This window comes from Rhinoraja longicauda, chromosome 36, assembly GCF_053455715.1.
Source record: "Rhinoraja longicauda isolate Sanriku21f chromosome 36, sRhiLon1.1, whole genome shotgun sequence".
NCBI classification, from domain to species: domain Eukaryota; kingdom Metazoa; phylum Chordata; class Chondrichthyes; order Rajiformes; family Arhynchobatidae; genus Rhinoraja; species Rhinoraja longicauda.
In genome coordinates, this window is record NC_135988.1 from 18,870,814 (window position 1) to 18,891,186 (window position 20,373).

General features: G+C 48.5%; 1 protein-coding gene across 6 annotated transcripts in view; it reads left to right on the forward strand.

Moving 5' to 3' along the window:
* The window catches only part of LOC144610448 (zinc finger MIZ domain-containing protein 1-like), a 99,913-nt gene that overhangs the window by 38,229 nt on the left and 41,311 nt on the right, over positions 1 to 20,373 (forward strand). For 5 of the 6 annotated variants that reach the window (XM_078429125.1, XM_078429126.1, XM_078429127.1 and 2 more), the window contains 2 exons: positions 14,998 to 15,151; positions 16,572 to 16,689. In XM_078429125.1, the coding sequence (XP_078285251.1) occupies positions 14,998 to 15,151; positions 16,572 to 16,689 (272 nt within the window). Of the gene's footprint in view, positions 1 to 13,944; positions 13,970 to 14,997; positions 15,152 to 16,571; positions 16,690 to 20,373 lie in introns of those variants that run through there. The other variant, XM_078429130.1, reaches the window with a different exon arrangement.

Sequence of the window (20,373 nt, forward strand, 5' to 3'; positions counted from 1 at the left end):
AAATCCCAGCTTGACGGCACTGGGCCTGTGCTCGCTGAAGCTTAGAAGGTTGAGGGGGGACCTCATTGAAACTTACTGAATAATGAAAGGCCGAGATCTCAAAGTGTTTGGCTATTGTGAGTAAGGGTTTCATTGACGGGGTCGTTTTCAGCAGAGTTCCCACTAATTCCCATTGGGTGTTCGTTGAAGGAGGGCAGATTTATCAGTTGTGCTGGTAATTTGAATAATGATGATCAATAAAGGCCATTAACAGAAAGTTTTGTGGTTTGGAGGAACAACAGGGTTGTACATTAGATCATAAGATCATAAGTGATAGGAGTAGAATCGGGCCATTCAGCCCATCAAGTCTACTCCGCCATTCAATCATGCCTGATCTATCTTTCCCTCCTACCCCTTAGAGGGGTGTGTACAGGTGTGTGCGTGTGTGTACGGGTGTGGAGGTGTGTGTGCACACAGGTGTGTGTGTGGAGGGAAAAGGAAAAGCACTGTGAGGGGACTTTGTGGCTTATCATCCAGGTCTATTTGTCTGAAGAAGGGTCTCCTCCTGAAACGTCACCCATTCCTTCTCACCAGAGATGCTGCCTGAGCCACTGAGTTACTCCAGCATTTTGTGTCTGTTTTCTATGTAAACCAGCATCTGCAGTTCCTTCCTGCACTATTAAAAAATCCTTTTGTGTAAGGGTTTTGTGATGCGGTGTGTACCTGGTCTCGCCCATCGTCACTGAACCAATTAGTGTTTGTATATCGCAGCAACATGGGAAATCCAGGTCAGCTCCCAGCATGGCCCTTACCCCATCATTGTAATTAAACCCTGGTCTCCATCGCACACTCTTTGATCGGCGTGTACGTTGAAATACCTCACCCTGATACCAACAGCTTCATGTCCTTTCCAGGCATTGCCTGAGTTTTGAGTCATAGTTAGACACAAAATGGTCTAACTGGAGTAACTCAGCGGGACAGGCAGCATCTCTGGAGAGAAGGAATGGGTGACATTTCTGGTCGAGACCATTGATCAGTCTGAAGAATTGTCTCGACCTGAAAACATCACCCATTCCTTATCTCCAGAGTTGCTGCCTGACCCGCTGAGTTACTCCAGCATTTTGTGTCTATCTTTGATTTAAACCAGCATCTGCAGTTCTTTCCTACACATTTGTGTTATCGTGTCAAACATTATGGAAACATGCCCTTCGCCCCAACTTGCTCATGCCGACCAACATGCCCCATCTATACTAGAGCCAACCATCTGCATTTTGCTCATACCCTCAAAACTCATCCTATCCGTTTGGTGCGGCACGGTGGCACAGCGGTAGAGTTGCTGCCTCATCGCACCATAGTCCCGGTTACAATCCTGACTATGGGTGCTGTCCGTATGGAGTTTGCACGTTCTCCCCGTGACTGCGTGGGTTTCCTCCCACATTCCAAAGACGTGCGGGTTTGTACGTTAATTGGCCTCTGTAAAATTGTAAATTGTCCCTTTTGCTAAACACTTGCACTCAGATCGCCTTGGCCTACGCAAACTTCTAATTGCCAAACATTTTAATTCCCCATTCCCCACACTGACCTTTCTGTCCTGAAGCCACACACAAATTGGATGAAGAACACTTTGTATTTCGCTTGGGCAGCTTACACCCCAGCAGTATGAACATTTCAAATAACTCCTGCATTCTCACCCCCACCCTAGTCGTTCCACTGTTTACATCCCTCTCATTAGCACATCTTCCCCAGCCAACAATGGGTTATGATGGGCTCCACCCTTCCTCAGGTCATCTGTTTATGGCCTTGATTTGTTCTGGGCTTTCCTCGCCTCCAGTTACCTACCCACCTGCACCTCTATCTTTCAGTGTGAAGAAGGGTTTTGACCCAAAATGTCACCTATCCATGTTCTCCAGAGATTCTGCCTGACCCACTGAGTTACTCCAGCACTCTGTGAAATGTCACATATCCATGTTCTCCAGAGATGCTACCTGACCCGCTGAGTTACTCCAGCACTCTGTGTCTATCTTCGATGTGAACCAGCATCTGCAGTTCTTTCTCACATGATACTTTAAATCTGGCTTCACCAATGTCTTCTACAACTGTACCATAACCTCCCTACTTCTATACTCAATACCTTTACTGATGAAGGCCAAAGTGCTGAAAGCCTTTTAGAATCCCCTGCCGACCTTTGACATGGTGCATGATTGGACATTGAGGTGTGGACGTTCTTTCATTCAGCTAAATCTCTGTACTTCACTGATGTTTCACAGCTAATTAGTTCAAAGTAAAAAAGCACAAGTCATTTAATAAAAAGCTTGGATCAGGTTAGAAACTACAGCTGTCAATTCACACGTGAAGCCATTTGGCCCATCGCACCAGTGCTTTCATATTTTGATGGGTCTTTTGCATTTGGCTGACTTTATATTTAATGTAATACTTCAAGTTATTTATTATTTAGATAAGGAATGATTGAATAAGTGATAAAATTTTCCTGCATCTAGTCAATCACTGACACTGGTCTTGCCTGTGGAGCACAGATTCGAGAAATGAAATAAATGTCAAGAGGTTTAGACTTTTAAAAGGTTGGAAATGTGGAGGTTGTAGTTTAAATTAACATTTATAGAATTGCCTCACAGGGCGGTGTGGTTCAGAGGGGGTGTGGGTCAGAGGGCGGCGTGGGTCAGAGGGGGTGTGGGTCAGAGGGGGCGTCGGTCAGAGGGGGCGTGGGTCAGAGGGCGTCGTGGGTCTGAGGGGGCGTGGGTCAGAGGGCGTCATGGGTCTGAGGGGGCGTGGTTCAGAGGGGACGTGTGTCAGAGAGGGCGTGTTTCAGGGGGTCAGTCCTGTCCATTTGGTGGATGTCAGGAGATAGTCCTATTCTAGAGGAAAGCACCAGTCCCAGGCTACAGTGCACTGTTCCAGCCACAGGTCAGAAACTGCCTCTGGTCTGACACTCACCGACTCTGAACCTGCCATGGAAGCTGATTAGAAATCAGTCTGCTGTTTTTTGAGTCTGAAGAAAGGTCTCCACCCGAAACATTTCCTGTCCATCACCTCCACAGATGCTGCCTGACCCACTAAGTTACTCCAGCACTCTGTGAAACGTCACCTATCCATGTTCTCCACAGATGCTGCCTGACCCGCTGAGTTACTCCAGCACTGTGATTTTTAAATGTATTTGTGATGTGAGTGTTGGTGGCAGGGGTGTCGTCATTGTGGGGCACATTGGCTGCGAATCCCAGTCCCTGACTCCACGTCAACTCTTTATCTCTCCAGTCTTGGCCTCCCTACAATCTGTTGCTGGTTTGGCCGTGGTTTACAATTGATATCAGCTCCCTCAGCCCCGATTAAATCATGCTGGAGGCACAGAGAGGGATGGGGGGACGGGGGGGACGGAGGAGGAGGGTGGGAGGGAGGGAAAAGGGATGGGGGGATTAAGGGGGGCATTGCCTTAATGTTGTCTGCAGTGATATTTGATAGAGGCAGGGAGACTTGTGAACACTGCGGATCTTCACAGTGTGTGTGGGGCATGTGTGTGTGGTGGGTGTGGGTGTGTGTGTACGGTGGGTATGGGGGTTGTGTGGGGGTGGGTATGGGGGTTGTGGGGGTGTGTGTGTGCGGTGGGTATGGGGGTTGTGTGGGGGTGTGTGTGGTGGGCATGGGGGTTGTGTGGGGGTGTGTGTGTGCGGTGGGTATGGGGGTTGTGGGTGTGGGTGTGTTCGGTGGGTATGGGGGTTGTGGGGGTGTGTGTGTACGGTGGGTATGGGGGTTGTGTGTGAGTGTGTGTGCGGTGGGTAGAGAGGTTGTGTGGGGGTGTGTGCGGTGGGTACTGGGGGTGTGTGTGCGGTGGGTATGGGGGTTGTGTGTGGGTGTGTGTGTGCGGTGGGTAGGGAGGTTGTGTGGGGGTGTGTGCGGTGGGTACGGGGGTTGTGTGGGTGGGATGTGTATGGGGGTTGTGTGTGTGGGGGTGTGTGTGTATGTGTGTGCGGTGGGTATGGGGGTTGTGTGTGTGTGTGCGGTGGGTACGGGGGTTGTGTGGGGGTGTGTGTGCGATGGGTATGGGGGTTGTGTGGGGGTGTGTATGTGCGGTGGGTATGGGGGTTGTGTGGGTGGTGGGTGGGGTGGGTATGGGGGTTGTGTGTGGGTGTGTGTGCGGTGGGTATGGGGGTTGTGTGGGTGTGTGTGCGGTGGGTATGGGGGTTGTGTGGGTGGGATGTGTATGGGGGTTGTGTGGTGGGTGTGTGTGCGGTGGGTATGGGGGTTGTGTGGGGGTGTGTGCGGTGTGTATGGGGGTTGTGTGTGTGTGTGCGGTGGGTATGGGGGTTGTGTGTGGGTGGGGTGTGTATGGGGGTTGTGTGGTGGGTGTGTGTGCGGTGGGTATGGGGGTTGTGTGGGGGTGTGTGTGCGGTGGGTATGGGGGTTGTGTGGGGGTGTGTGTGCGGTGGGTATGAGGGTTGTGTGGGGGTGTGTGTGCGGTGGGTATGGGGGTTGTGTGGGGGTGTGTGTGCGGTGGATATGGGGGTTGTGTGGTGGGTGTGTGTGTGTGTGCGGTGGGTATGGGGGTTGTGTGGGGGTGTGTGTGCGGTGGGTATGGGGGTTGTGTGTGTGCGGTGGGTATGGGGGTTGTGTGGGGGGGGTGTGACTGAGTGGTGGCCGGGCGGGGAGCTGGGGAGATGGTGCTGCTGTTGTTTTTCTGGGTGGTGGGGGAGCGGGGCTGTACACTTTAGATTCAGCTCTCCAGACAGCCAGTCTGTGCCACTTACAGTCTGCCTGGCTCCACTCTGACCTGTTTCCACTTAATTTTATAAAACAGAATATATTAAAGTTCCCCCCCAAAAAAGTCTTTGCTGTTGAACGATTCTGGATTTTTCCAGTTGGCCAGGGAAAGGAGTGTGTTGCAGACATTGATGCCATCTGGGTGGTTTAATGGGCTGCGATTAGCTTTTAACCATTAGCAGGGGTCCCAGTGAGCTGCTTCTGTGTTAGTGCTGCACACTGACATCATCCAGAAACACTGCCTGGGATCCACGTTCATACTGTCACGTTTAGTTTAATGAAAGCAAGTTTACTGCCACATGCACGAGTACAGTGAGGTACAAGTACAGTGAAAACCTTGCTCATCGCCATGAAGAGCAGAATTAGGCCATTCAGCCCATCAAGTCTACTCCACATTCATTGCTGAACTATCTCTCCCTCCTAACCCCATTCTCCTGCCTTCTCCTCATAACCTTTGACACCTGTACTAATCAAGAATCTATCTATCTCTGCCTTAAAAATATCCGTTGACTTGGCCTCTGATATACCATTCACAGATATAAGTAGTTCAGACTCAAGAACAATAGGAAGAGCAAAGGGGAAGATACAGAGTGCAGAATGTAGTTCTCAACATTGTAGCGCATCAGTTCCACAGACAAAGTCCAATGTCCGCAATGGGGTGAATCAGACAGTACCCTAGCTTACGGAAAGCCCATTCAGAAGCCTGATAACAGAGGGGAAGAAGCCGTTCCTGAGTCTGCTGGTGCACGCTTTCATGTTTCTGTACCTTCTGCCGGACGGGAGCGGGGAATGACTGGGGTGGGACGTCTTTGATTATGTTGGCTGCTTTTCCGAGGCAACGTGAAGTGTAGATGGAATCAATGGTGGGGAGTGTGGTGTGTGATGGACTGGGCTACATCTACAATGGTGGGGAGTGTGGTGTGTGTGACGGACTGGGCTACACCTACAATGGTGGGGAGTGTGGGATGGACTGGGCTACATCTACAATGGTGGGGAGTGTGGTGTGTGTGATGGACTGGGCTACATCTACAATGGTGGGGAGTGTGGTGTGTGTGATGGACTGGGCTACATCTACAATGGTGGGGAGTGTGTGTGTGTGATGGACTGGGCTACACCTACAATGGTGGGGAGTGTGGTGTGTGACGGACTGGGCTACATCTACAATGGTGGGGAGTGTGGTGTGTGACGGACTGGGCTACATCTATAACTCTGCGATTTCTCGTGGTCTTGCCACATTTGCCCACAGCCGTGCATGTTGATGTGATGCCCAGTTACAGGTTAAGTGAGACACCCAGGTTGCCAGCCGCGCTGGTGCCAGGCTGTGTACATTGCTGTGTGGGCCTGTCAGGTTAGAGCATCACTGATGTTCTGCAGTAATTTGTTCTGTTCACTGCTGCAGTCCGAGTTATGCAACATAGATAGACACAAAAAGCTGGAGTAACTCAGCGGGACAGGCAGAATCTCTGGAGAGAATGCCTTGAAGGCAGACACGGGTGAAGTTATGGGTAACAAGGAAATGGCAGAAGAGTTGAACAGGTACTTCGGATCTGTCTTCACTAAGGAAGACACAAACAATCTCCCAGGTGTACCAGAGGACAGAGGATCTAGAGGGATAGAGGAACTGAAAGAAATTTGCATTAGGCGAGAAATAGTATTGGGTAGACTGATGGGACTGAAAGTTGATAAATCCCCAGGGCCTGATGGTCTGCATCCCAGGGTACTCAGGGAGGTGGCTCTAGAAATAGTGAATGCAATGGTGATCATTTTCCAATGTTCAATAGATTCAGGATTGGAGGATAGCTAATGTTATCCCACTTTTCAAGAAAGGAGCGAGAGAGAAAACGGGGGAATTACAGACCAGTTAGCCTGACATCGGTGGTGAGGATGAAGCTGGAGTCAATTATTAAAGACGTAGTAACGGTGCATTTGGATAGCAGTAAAAGGATAAGTTCAAGTCAGCATGGATTTATGAAAGGGAAATCATGCTTGACTAATCTTCTGGAATTCTTTGAGACTGTGACAAGTAAAATGGATGAAGGGGAGCCAGTGGATGTAGTGTATCTAGACTTTCAGAAAGCCTTTGATAAGGTCCCACACGGGAGATTGGTGAGCAAAATGGGAGCACATGGTATTGGGGGTAGAGTGTTGACATGGATAGAGAATTGGTTGGCAGACAGGAAGCAAAGAGTAGGAGTAAACGGGTCCTTTTCAGAATGGCAGGCAGTGATGAGTGGAGTGCCGCAAGGCTCGGTGTTGGGGCCGCAACTATTTACCATTTATTAATGATTTGGATGAAGGAATTAGAAGTAACACTAGCAAGTTTGCAGATGACACAAAGCTTGGTGGCAGTGTGAACTGCGAAGAGGATGTTAGGAGGTTGCAGGATGACCTGGACAGGTTGAGTGAGTGGGCAGATGCGTGGCAGATGCAGTATAATGTAGATAAATGTGAGGTTATCCACTTTGGCGGCAAAGCAAGGATGCAAATTATTATCTCAATGGTGTCAGGTTAGGTAAGGGGGAAGTGCAGCGAGACCTGGGTGTCCTTGTACACCAGTCACTGAAAGTTGGCGTGCAGGTACAGCAGGCAGTGAAGAAAGCTAATGGCATGTTGGCCTTCATAACGAGAGGATTTCAGCAGAGGAGTAAAGAGGTTCTTCTGCAGTTGAATAGGGCCCTGGTACGACCACATCTGGAGTATTGTGCACAGTTTTGGTCTCCTACTTTGAGGATCCTTGTAATTGAGGCAGTGCAGCATAGGTTCACGAGATTGATCCCTGGGATGGCGGGACTGTCATATGAGGAAAGATTGAAAAGACTAGGCTTGTATTCACTGGAGTTTAGAAGGATGAGAGGGGATCTTATAGACGTATAAAATTAAAAAAGGACTGGACAAGTTAGATGCAGGAAAAATGTTCCCAATGTTGGGGGAGTCCAGAACCAGGGGCCACACAGTCTTACAATAAAGGGGAGGCCATTTAAAACTGAGGTGAGAAGGAATTTTTTCACCCAGAGAGTTGTGAATTTGTGGAATTCTCTGCCACTGACGGCAGTGGAGACTAAATCACTGGATGAATTTAAGAGAGAGTTAGATAGAGCTCTGGGGGCTAGTGGAATCAAGGGATATGGGGAGAAGTTGGGCACAGGTTACTGATTGTGGATGATCAGCCATGATCACAATGAATGGTGGTGCTGGCTCGAAGGGCCGAATGGCATCCTCCTGCACTTATTTTCTATGTTTCTAGAAGCAATGGGTGACGTTTCAGGTCGAGACCCTTCTTCAAACTCAACATAAAACCTTGCCCTTCGGCCCCACGCCTCTGTGCCGACTCTATCTGAGTCCCGTTTATCAGTATTTAACCCGTACCCCTATGCACCATGAATCTGTCCAAATGTCTCTTGAACCTTGTCATTGTACCTGCCTTACCTCCTCCTCTGGTAGCTATATACCCACTGCTCCGTGTGAACAGATGTCCCTCTGGTCTCCTTTAAACCTTTCCCCTCTTATTTTAAATCAATGACTGAGTCGCAAGAAACTGCAGATGCTGAAATCTTGAACAAAAAACAAGCAGGTCAGGCGGCATCTGTGGAAGAAATGGAAAGGCACGATTTCGGATCGGGACTCTTCTTTAGACTGATCCGTGGGTTTTCTACTTTAACTACACATCACCTTTATTTACCTTTATGTGAATAAACCTTTATTTACCCGTTGTTTTTTATTTAAATATCTTGCAGACAGCTGCATTTCTCACTTGCAAATTATTTGGGTAATGAACACAGTTCTCCTGTTGGGACCTGCAGAGGATGTGTAATGCCTTGTAACACAAAGGCGTTTCATCAGCGTTGTTTATTAGTTGATGGAGGAGCTATTAACACTGATGGCTAAACACTTGAGCAAGAAGCATACTAATGGCGGACATCAACAGGCCAGGCAGCATCTGTGGAGTGAAATGGACCCTTCTTCAGTCGGCAGATTCCAGAATCTGCAGACCCTTGCCTTTCTGGCTATAAACACTTAGAGTCATAGAGTGATACAGTGCAGAAACGGGCCCTTCGGCCCACTGGGTCCGCACCCACCAGCAATCCCCGCACACTAACACTATCCTACACACACGAGGGACAATGGGACAATTCACTCTTATACCAAGCCGATTAATCTACAAACCTGCACGTCTTTGGAGTGTGGTAGGAAACCGAAGATTTCGGAGAAAACCCACGCAGGTCACGGGGAGAACGTGCAAACTCCCTACAGACAGCATCCGTAGTCGGGATTGAACCCGGGTCTCTGGCGCTGCATTTGCTGTAAGGCAGCAACTACCGCTGCGCCACCGTGCCGCCCACTGTGTCAATGCGTGTCTTTGGATGTCGGCTCTCTGGGCGTGGTGGGCTGTTTGAGGGAGAGGGGTTTGGATTCTGTCGCTCTTATCGGTGAAGTGATCCTGATTTCACTCCTGAGTAGCCTCTTGTTCTCCGAGGGTGGGAATCGTTACGCATTGACAATGAGTGCCGCTTGTCCAACATGAGCTGACATCCTCTCAACACGCAGTACCATGCAGAAAAAAAAAGAGTTAACTCAACACTCACGAGCGCCTGGAGTTAGAATGTGCTGTGGATGTGATTTATGATCCATGTGACGGTCTGAACGTGCCTGTCTGATTGTTGTAACCCTAGGCTCCAAGAAGATTACTCTATTGATCTGTGAGGTTATCTGTAAAGATTTAACTTTACATGGTGACAGGTGAACAGACCATCCTCTCTCCAACCACTGTCGGCTACAAATTCATTAGTGATAGGAGCAGAATTAGGACATTTGGCCCATCAAGTCTATTCTGCCATTCAATCATGGCTGATCTATCTCTCCCTCCTTACCCCAGTCTCTAGCCTTCTCCCCATAACCCCTGACACCTGTACTAATCAAGAATCTATTTCTGTCTTACAAATATTCACTGACTTGGCCTCCACAGCCTTCTGTGGCAAAGAATTCCACAGATTCACCATTCTCTGACCATATTCCCTGCGACCATGTGGGTTTTCTCCGGGTGCTCCGGTTTCCTCCCACACTCCAGGGTTTGTGGGTTGCTTGGTATAATTGTGAATGTTCCCCAATGTGTGTAGGATAGTGTTGGTGTTCAGGGATCGCTGGTCAGCGCTGACTCGGTGGACAGAAGGGCCTGTTTCCGCGCAGTATCTCTAAACTAAACAACAGTGCAAGATGTGATGGAGCCAGAGAGGGCGGTGGGGAAATGAGCATGGTGCAAACGCCAGCTCGCCTGCTTGCCTTCAGGGCTCAGGCCATGGAACATGTTGGCATGTAAATACCGTGCAAATTTTCAGAACACTTGTTAGACTGAACTTACTGTGTCGTGTGTAGTTCTGGTCACTACATCATTTGAAAGGTGGTGGTTTGTGCTGGAGAGGGTGTAGAGGAAATTCACCAGGATATCACCTAGACCTGAGTACTAGTTTAGTTTAGAGATACAGCAAGGAACAAGGCCCTTCAGCCCACCCAGTCGGCACCGACCAGCGATCCCACATATTAACACTATCCTACATACACGAGGGACAATTTACACTTACACCAAGCCAATTAAGCTACAAACCTGTATGTTTTTGGAGTGTGGGAGGAATCCGAAGATCTAAAAAAAAAAACACGCGGTCTCGGGAGGCACGTACAAGCTCCGTACATTCAGCACCCGTAAGCGGTGTAAGGTAGCAACTCTACCGCTGTGCCACCGTGGTGCCTTTGGGGAGTTATGTGGAGAGATTGGATAGGCTGGATTTGTTTTCACTAGAGAGACTGAGGGGTGACCTGATATTGGATTAACTAGAGTCAGAACCTTTCACCCATGGTAGGGGCATGAAGAACTAGCAGGCAGAGGTGTACGGTGAAAGGAAGGGGCTTTGACTTTAGTGGAACTGGAGAGAAGGAATGAGTGATGTTTCGGGTTGAGACCCTTCTTCAGACCCGTCTTAAAAAAGACAAAAAGTGTTTGAGAAGATTGTTCTGGTTAACCATGGTAGATCATGCCTTCAAAGGATTAATTTAAATACATTTTCAGTAATTTAAAAAAATCATAAAAATCTCTAAATAATGGCATCCTTTTAACAAGGTAAAATACGTAGATTGTGTAAGAAGGAACCGTAGATGCTGGTTTAAACCGCAAATAGACACAAAAAGCTGGAGTAACTCAGCGGGACAGGCAGCATCTCTGGAGAGAAGGTATGGGCGACGTTTTGGGTCAAGACCCTTCTTCAGACAAATACGTAGAATCTGTAACCAAATTTATCTTCTGGCAAAGTGGTATTGCATGCTTCATTGTCCAAGGTGTGGTAGCAACATGTGATTCTTTGTACAGCCCTCATCAAACTAATAACCACAGTGGTGTTTTAAGTAGCTGGCAGCTTGTAATGCACCAAGTGGTTGCTGTGAACAGAGATGAACAGGGGGGAGGCTGCACAACATTCCAGCTTGAAAGCCCTTGGAACCACACTTGAAATATTGCGGTTTTCACTTCTTGAAGCATATCCTTGATTAGTACAGATGTCGGGGGTTATGGGGAGAAGGCAGGAGAATGGGGTTAGGAGGGAGAGATAGATCAGCTATGATTGAATGGCGGAGTAGACCTGAAGGGCCGAATGGTCTAATGTTACTCCTATTCCTTATGTCCTTATTCTGTTGTGCTGCTGCAAGTAAGAATGCCATTGTTCTATCTTGGACATACGACAATAAACACTCATAACGCTTGACGATATTGACTGCAGGTAAAAAAAAACTGTTGAGAACGTCAGGAGATCATTGTTTGCTGTCTGACCAGACCAGGTGAATTTGCAATGCAAAACCTACTGGGGCAGCACGTTTGTTACCTGGGTATCTCGTTGTGACAGTCAAAGCAAAGTGTCATGAATTAAACATGGACTCGTGTTTGAACGGTCTTGTCTCGGTTTAGACTTTGTGTCACACTTGATGAACTTTATGTAAAGAAAAGGCTATTTCAAATCTTTTACATACTTGTTCTGGAGCTGTACGTTCATATGAAATATCATCTGAACATATTTGGCATTCCTTCCTCCCGAGACCATTGACGACAGCTCTGTTGCACCATATTAGGATATATCACATAACTCTGCTTGCCTGGTGTACGTATGTTTATGCATCTACTTGCTTCAGGAGTTGACGCCTCTGACTTCTATTGATCTGTTATCTATGGTTGCAAAGCGTAAAGAAATTGTAAATGTATTTTCAGAAGTTTTTTACCCGCCCCTTATTCCTATCAATGAGTTTAGTTTGGAGATGCAGCTCGGAAACACTGAGTCCATGCTGCCCAGACTGTCCACACAGACTGTCCACACAGACTGTCCACACAGACTGTCCACACAGACTGTCCACACAGACTGTCCACACAGACTGTCCACACAGACTGTCCACACAGACTGTCCACACAGACTGTCCACACAGACTGTCCACACAGACTGTCCACACAGACTGTCCACACAGACTGTCCACACAGACTGTCCACACAGAGTCCATGCTGCCCAGTGATCACCCGTTCACTAGAGGCATCCACGCCCTACACACTAGGGGGCAATTAACCTACAAACCTCCCCGTCATTGGGATGTGGGAGGAAACCGGAGCACTTGGGGAAACCCACGCGGTCACGGGGAAAAAGTACAAATTCCGCACAGACAGCATCCAAGGTCAGGATTGAACCTGGGTCTCGGGCGCTGTGAGGGAGCGGCTCTACCAGCTGTGCCACCGTGCTACCCCCACATTCTCCCCACAATTGCCCCCCGATTCTACCGTCCACCTGTACACTCGTGGCAGTTGAAGCATCTAGTTAATCTACTAACCTTGCACTAAACATTTTTCCATTTATCCTGCATCTGTACACTGTGGACGGCTCGATCGTGATCATGTATAGTCTTTCCACTGACTGGTTAGCACGCAACAAAAAAGCTTTTCCCTGTACCTCGGTACACGTGACAATAAACTAAATTAAACTAACCCACATGCCCTTGGGATGTGGGGGAAAAACCTTTCTCCATGCTGTATAACTGATTCTAAATGCTGGAGGGTAGAACTGCAGATGCTGGTTTAAACCTAAGATAGACACAAAAAGCTGGAGTAACTCAGTGGGACAGGCAGCATCTCTGGAGAGAAGGAATGGGTGATGTTTCACGTCGAAACCCTTCTTCAGATTGTTGCTCGGTTTGGTGTTGAGCTTTGGAAGTTTCATTGTGACAGTGTTTGATGGTGTCCTGTTTTGTGGATGAGAAAGATTGGCATGTCAGGGCTGGATATGTAGATGCCAATCCTGGTGCAGTTGTGCCCCTGGGTGTGGGGCACCAGGCTTGTTGGCAGAGAGAGGAACATCATTGTCATTGGGTGAGCAGCAGATCTCCTCACATCTGCCTGAACATCCAGCTGCTGCACCACTGGACCACGGACGGTGGCCGCCACTGTATGCATCGTGTTTAGACAGTCTTGGCCCCTGTTGAAGCCACACTAACACACAACGAGCCCCAGTGTGCAAATGTAAACAAGTAGTATTTGTGCAGGAAGGAACTGCAGATGCTGGTTTAAACCGAGGACAGACACAAAATGCTCGAGTAACTCAGCCGGTCAGGCAGCATCTCTGGAGAGAAGGAATAAGCGATGGTTCAGGTCGAGACCCTTCGTCAGACTGAGAGTCGGAGAGGGAGCCTAGAGATAAGGAATGGTAAGGTGTGAAAACAAGAGAGTGCTGGAGAGCGGGAGGAATCACAGAGGGTGAGCAGCGATAGAGTGTTGCAGAACTCTCACGAGAGAGAGGTGGAAAACCTCTTCAGATTCGGGTTGGGTCTGAAGAAGGGCCTTGACCTGAAACGTCACCTATCCATGTTCTCCAGAGATGATGCCTGACCCGCTGAGTGACTCCAGCTTTTTGTGTCTATCTTGCTTTGTAAGACTGGACACAGATCTGGGCGATGGATAATTGCCTCGGCCATGATAACTGCCCCAGCCCTGCAGAACAGAAGCTTTTGCAGCACATCGCACGTTTGCGTACGCACCATCTGACTGATCTCTGCCTGAACTCTGGGCCACATGTACCGGAACAGCATGGGTGGAATGACTTTGTTTGTGTAAATGTGAGTCATATTTGACAAAGTGAGTGTAAATCCACAGGTCAGAATCACAGCAAAAAACTTCCACCTTGCTGAAGATGTTGAATTGCATCATCAGGTGAGGCTTAATGACGATCTATCACAAATTCTACAACGTGTGAAACAATCTGAGTGTTCACAAACGGCAGCGCTGGAAATGGAGCGTTTGTTTCCCTGATTCTTGGCAGTGATTTGTTTTTCTTTCGAGTGGGTAATTGAGGCCAGGAATGAGTGAGTTGCAGCGATGAGCTGCCTTTCCTTGCTCTGCTCTGTTGTCCCCGGCTGATGCAGCACGAGACATGGTTGTACTGCCCTGAACGTGTGGGAGATAACGATGGGGAGCCCGTGGTGAGAGATGGCTGAATGGATGTGGACACTGTGTTTCCATCCAATGTGTCGGCCTGACGCCATCTGGTACACTACGGTCTGCAATCTTTCCAGCTTTGCTTTGCTACACATTGGAGGTTTGCTTAATCCTTCTAGGCAGCAGTTACAGTTGCTGCTTTCAGCGCCAGAGTCCCGGGTTCAATCCTGACAATGGGTGCTGTCTGTACGGAGTATGTACGTTCTCCCTTTGACCACGTGGGTTTTCCCCGGGTGCTTCAGTTTCCTCCCATACTCCAAAGACGTACAGGTGTCTGATGTATAGGAAGAACCGGTAGATGCTGGATTATACCGAAGATAGACACAAAATGCTGGAGTAACTCAGTGGGTCAGGCAACATCTCTGGAGAGAAGGAATGGGTGATGTTTTGGGTCGAGATCGTTCTTCAGACTGAGACGTGCCTCTTATTTCCCTTACCCCCGACTCTCAGTCTGAAGAAGGGTCTCGTCCCAAAACGTCACCCGTTCCTTTTCTCCAGAGATGCTGCCTTACCCGCTGAGTTAAAAAACGTAGGCTGGGTACTGAGCCAGTACTTTGAGACTATAAAGACACGGGAGCAGAATTAGGCCATTCGGCCTATCGGGTGTGTTCTGAGTAGACGTTGCATGACAGTGTGTGTACTTTGAGTGTGTTGTTCCTGCTTTGTTTCAGTGCTGTGTCTATGGAGGTGATGGCCGGGGTTTGGGTTGGTGTTGACTAACGTGTCCTGTGCTTGTCGTCCAGCATTGCTCACATCGTGGAGTGAGGACCTGCGGAGACTTCTCCTCCTCCATCACCAGGGGAACCGCTCCAACAGCTCGGCCGTTAAACTGACCGGGCCGCCCCCCATGAACTCCATGAATCCCATGAAGCCTTCTCTTCCGCCCACACCGCACAGGTACGTAAATCGACAGGTAACATACGAGGAGCATTTGTTGGCACTGGGCTTGTACTCACCGCAGTTTACAAGGATGAGGGGTTGACCTCATTAAAACTTACTGAAAAGTGAAAGGCTTGGATAGAGTGGATGTGGAGAGGTGTTTCCACTAGTTGGAGAGTCTAGGGCTAGAGGTCATAGCCTCAGAATAAAAGGACGTACCTTTAGAAAGGAGATGAGGAGGAAATTCTTTCATCAGAGGGTGGTGAATCTGTGGAATTCATTGCCATACAAGGCTGTGGAGGCCTCTTTTTAAGGTGGAGAGAATCTTGATTTGTACAGGTGTCAGGGGTTATGGGGAGAAGGCAGGAGAATGTGGGTTGGGAGGGAGAGATAGATCAACCACAATTGAAAGGCAGAGTAGACTCGATGGGCCGAATGGCCTGATTCGGCTTCTACAACTTATGACCATGAATAACATGAAGATTGGCAGTGTAGTGGGTAATGAGTACGGATGTCAAAGGATTCAGCATCGTATGGATCAGTTAGCAATTTGGCCAGAGAAAGGGCACATCTGGACCAGTATGAGGTGTTGTACTTTGGAAGGCCAGTGTACAATAAGTGACAGGACTGTTGGGAACATTGAGGTACCGAGGGATCGGGGGGCGCAATTCTCTTGCTCCCTGAAAATGGCAACACAAGTTGATAGAATTTGAAAGAATTGCAATAGGATTGAAACAGGTGTCAGAGGTTATGGATAGAAGGCAGGAGAATGGGGTTAGGAGGGAGAGATAGATCAGCCGTGATTGAATGGCGGAGTGGACTTAATGGGCCGAACAGCCTAATTCGACTCCTATCCCTTATGATAAGGCACGATTGTCCCATCGTTTGTGGGACAGAGGATCAACATCGGGAGGTTTGGGTGGGAAGGGACGAGTTAACCAGGGTTAACCACAATCCCTGACCCTACCTGATCTCCCGGTTGCCGGACACTTTAATTCCCCTTCCCCTTCCTATTCCCACACAGACCTTTCTGTCCTCGGTCTCCCCCATTGTTAGAGTGAGGCTAAACGCAAATTGGAGGAACAGCATCTCATTTTTTGCTTGGGTAGCTTACCGGAGTTACTCCAGCACTTTGTGCCTATCTCCGAATGCATGATTATTCCCTTATCACGTATCTATAGGGTGTAAATGGATCGAGTGTAATCATGTATTGTCTTTCGGCTGACTGGTTTAACACGCAACAAAAAGCTTTTCACTGTACTTCGGTACATGCGACAATAAACTGAATTGAAGATAAACTAACGGGATTGAGCTGGGTTTTTCTAATCCCGCTGCTGCTGAACGTAAGCACATTGTTGTTCTGTCTCTTCGTTGCAAGGCAGAGAGGGGCGATTTGCTCGCACACTGACAACTGCTGTCTTTTCCATTCCTTCCCCAGTGATGGCTCATTCACATACAATGATTCTGTTCCCTGGCAACAGAGCACCAGTCAGCCGCCAGCCTCGCTCTCTGTGGTCACTACAGTGTGGGGAGTCAATGACACCTCTCGGAGTCAGGTAAACCTCACTCCCATTCTGGCCTTGCCTGGATATTTATTCTCTCTTCCCTTGCAGCTTGCACTACTGTTCCACTGCACGCCGGCTAGTGTTGCCAACTGTTCCGTATTAGCCCGGACATCCCGTATCTTGGGCTAAATTAATTTGTCCCGTACGGGACCGCCTTGTCCCGTATTAGTAGGGTTGCCAACTTCCTCACTCCCAAATACGGGACAAAGGGTGATGTCACCGCCCCAAGCCCCACGTGACCTCACCCAGCCAGCGGCCACTTGCTCCCGTTCTGTCAATGTTGGCTGCCCGGGCCGAGAGAACGTGGCCGTTGGTTGGGTGAGGTCAAGTGGGGCGCGGAGCGGTGACGTCACCTTGTCCCATATTTGGGAGTGAGGAAGTTGGCAACCCTAACGCCGACCACCACAACTTCACAAACGCTCAGAGCGGTATCGGCAGTGCGGTGACGGGGAGGGCTGAGAGCACTGTTGTGTCCCCACGCTGACGAGCGGTGCCTCTCCTCTCCCCGCTCCCACAGCTCTGCTCCAACTCTGTCCTCTGTGGAGACCAGACTCTTCAGTTGTGAAAGTGAGCATGCACTCAGTGTGGTTATGGGGAGAATGGGGTTGGGAGGGAGAGATAGATCAGCCATGATTGAATGGTGGAGTAGACTTGATGGGCCGAATGGCCTAATTTCTACTCCTAATCCTTTTTACCTTATGACCAGAAATAGGACTGGACCTTGTCAGGAGGTGTCAGTTCCACCCCTCCCACCACATTGAACTGGTTACCTACCAACAGCATGTTAGATGGCAGGCCAGGCATTTAAAATATCCATTTCACAACTAAATTAATTACAAAGCAAAACCGCACAGGCAGTGATCTCTGAGATACGCCAGCTCATGAGTAAATAGGCATGGGGTCAAACAGATTGTAGAGTTGAGTGCGTGGGCGGAGTGGAGTGGGGATGGGATCAAACAGATTGCAGACGAAATGTGCAGGAAGGAACTGCAGACACTGGTTTAAACCGAAGATAAACTCAAAATGTTGGAGTAACTCAATGGGACAGGCAGCATCTCTGGAGAGAAGGAATGAGTGACGTTTCGGGTCGAGCCCCGTCAGACTGATTGCAGAGTTGAGTGTGGGTCAGAGTGGAGGGGGGTTTTGGGAACCAGCAGCAGCTATGGGGAAGAGAGTCACTCCATTGGGATGGACGTTACATGAATGTTTCTGGGACCAGTGTCCGACAATGAAAGAACCAAGTCTGTAATGATAAACTCAAGATAGACAAAAAGCAGGAGTAACTCAGCGGGACGGGCGGCATCTCTGGAGAGAAGGAATGGGTGACGTTTTGGTTTAACAGCAACAGCACAATGGAAAAGGAGGTGGGACGGAACGATCATTGAAGGCTAACGATGGGACAGTAGTAGGAAGTGGCCTTGGCTCAGGAAGCCCGCAGTGGGAGATGTTTAGAGGCACGGTGTAACAAAGGAAATGAATCATTGGGAAGCGAATATCAAGGAAACAGCAGCAGCATTAAATATTTTGCATCTGTCATCACGTTAGACAATACAAAAGATCTCATAACGAATAGGAAATCACAGACAAAACACAGGGAGGAATGTGAATCAAGCCCACCCAATGAAGGAAGTGGATTGGACCAGTGATTGGGATGGAAGGCTAATGGAGTGTCAGGCCTTGATGCCTCAGATTGCAGGATTTGGAAAGGAGTGGCTGGAGAGATGTGAATGGGGTCTTTGTGGTCTCCCAAATGCCCTGATTCTGCTCGGGTCCCAGTTGATGGGAAGGACTGGAGAAAGGAAGGAAAGAGAAAGGAGGGGAACTGCAGGCCATATATCCCAACGTCAGATTGGAAAATGCTGGCACCTATTATTAACGAAATGGCAACAAAACACTTACAAAATAGTGTAGGAAGGAACTGCAGATGCTGCTTTACACCGAAGATAGACACAAAATGCTGGAGTAACTCAGCGGGACAGGCAGCATCTCTGGAGAGAAGGAATGGGTGACGTTTTGGTTTAACAGCAACAGCACAATGGAAAAGGAGGTGCGGCGGAACGATCATTGAAGGCTAACGATGGGACAGTAGTAGGAAGTGGCCTTGGCTCAGGAAGCCCGCAGTGGAAGATGTTTAGAGGCACGGTGCAACAAAGGAAATGAATCATTGGGAAGCGAATATCAAGGAAACAGCAGCAGCATTAAATATTTTGCATCTGTCATCACGTTAGACAATACAAAAGATCTCATAACGAATAGGAAATCACAGACAAAACACAGGGAGGAATGTGAATCAAGCCCACCCAATGAAGGAAGTGGATTGGACCAGTGATTGGGATGGAAGGCTAATGGAGTGTCAGGCCTTGATGCCTCAGATTGCAGGATTTGGAAAGGAATGGCTGGAGAGATGTGAATGGGGTCTTTGTGGTCTCCCAAATGCCCTGATTCTGCTCGGGTCCCAGTTGATGGGAAGGACTGGAGAAAGGAAGGAAAGAGAAAGGAGGGGAACTGCAGGCCATATATCCCAACGTCAGATTGGAAAATGCTGGCACCTATTATTAACGAAATGGCAACAAAACACTTACAAAATAGTGTAGGAAGGAACTGCAGATGCTGCTTTACACCGAAGATAGACACAAAATGCTGGAGTAACTCAGAAGGACAGGCAGCATCTCTGGAGAGAAGGAATGGGTGACGTTTTGGGTCGAGACCCCTCTTCAGACTGAGAGTCAAGGGAGAGGGAAACGGGAGATATAGAACAAATGGATGGATGAAAGATATGCAAAAAAGTAACGATGATAAAGGGAAGAGGCCATTGTTAGCTGTGGCCTGGTAAGAACAAGTTGGGGAGGGGAGGATTGGTCAAATGGCAGAAAGCAAGGGTCAAGATGAATTTTTAGATTGGCAAACTAACTGGAGAGGTGGCATAGATATCAGTGCCAGGGCATCAGGACATTAGCCTGTATTAACAATTTGGATAAAATAGCTAAATATATTGCATCTAAATGTACTGTGACACAAAGAAAAGTAGGTTGTGGGGAAACTCAATCTGCAAAGAGGTGTAAGCAGATGCAACAGAATGCAGGGAAAGTTAGCATTTTCACTTTGTTGTGAAGAACAGCAAACCAGAATATTAATTAAATGTCATGAGATTTCTGAATCTTGGAGTTCTTGTACTATGAAACTCTTAAGTTACATTGTAATTATGAAGGGAAATGTGTTTGTAGCCTTCTGAAAGGGTGATTGAGTAAAACAGGAGGGTTTTACTGTGCGTAGAGTCTCTCAGACCATGTCTTGGGGTACTGGAGAACCAGGGGACATAGGTTTAAGGTGAAGCAGGTGGGACTATAGATGGGGCATGTTGGTCAGCGTGGGCCGTGCAATTTTGTTCACGTTTAGGAAGCATGTACCATAAAGCCATGATAATCCACTCGGTTGTCCAGCATCTGTCTCACCAGATGCTGATTTCCACCCTCACTCTTCACACATGGGGCCCCAGTAGAAAAATCTCACTCTCTCTTGAAAACATCCAGTGATTCGGCCTCCACTGCTTTCTGTGGCAGAGAATTCCACAGATTCACTACTCTCTGGGTGAAAAGGTTTTTCCTCATCTCAGTCCTAAATGGCCTACCCCTTATTCTTAAACTGTGACCCCTGGTTCTGGACTCTCCCCAATGT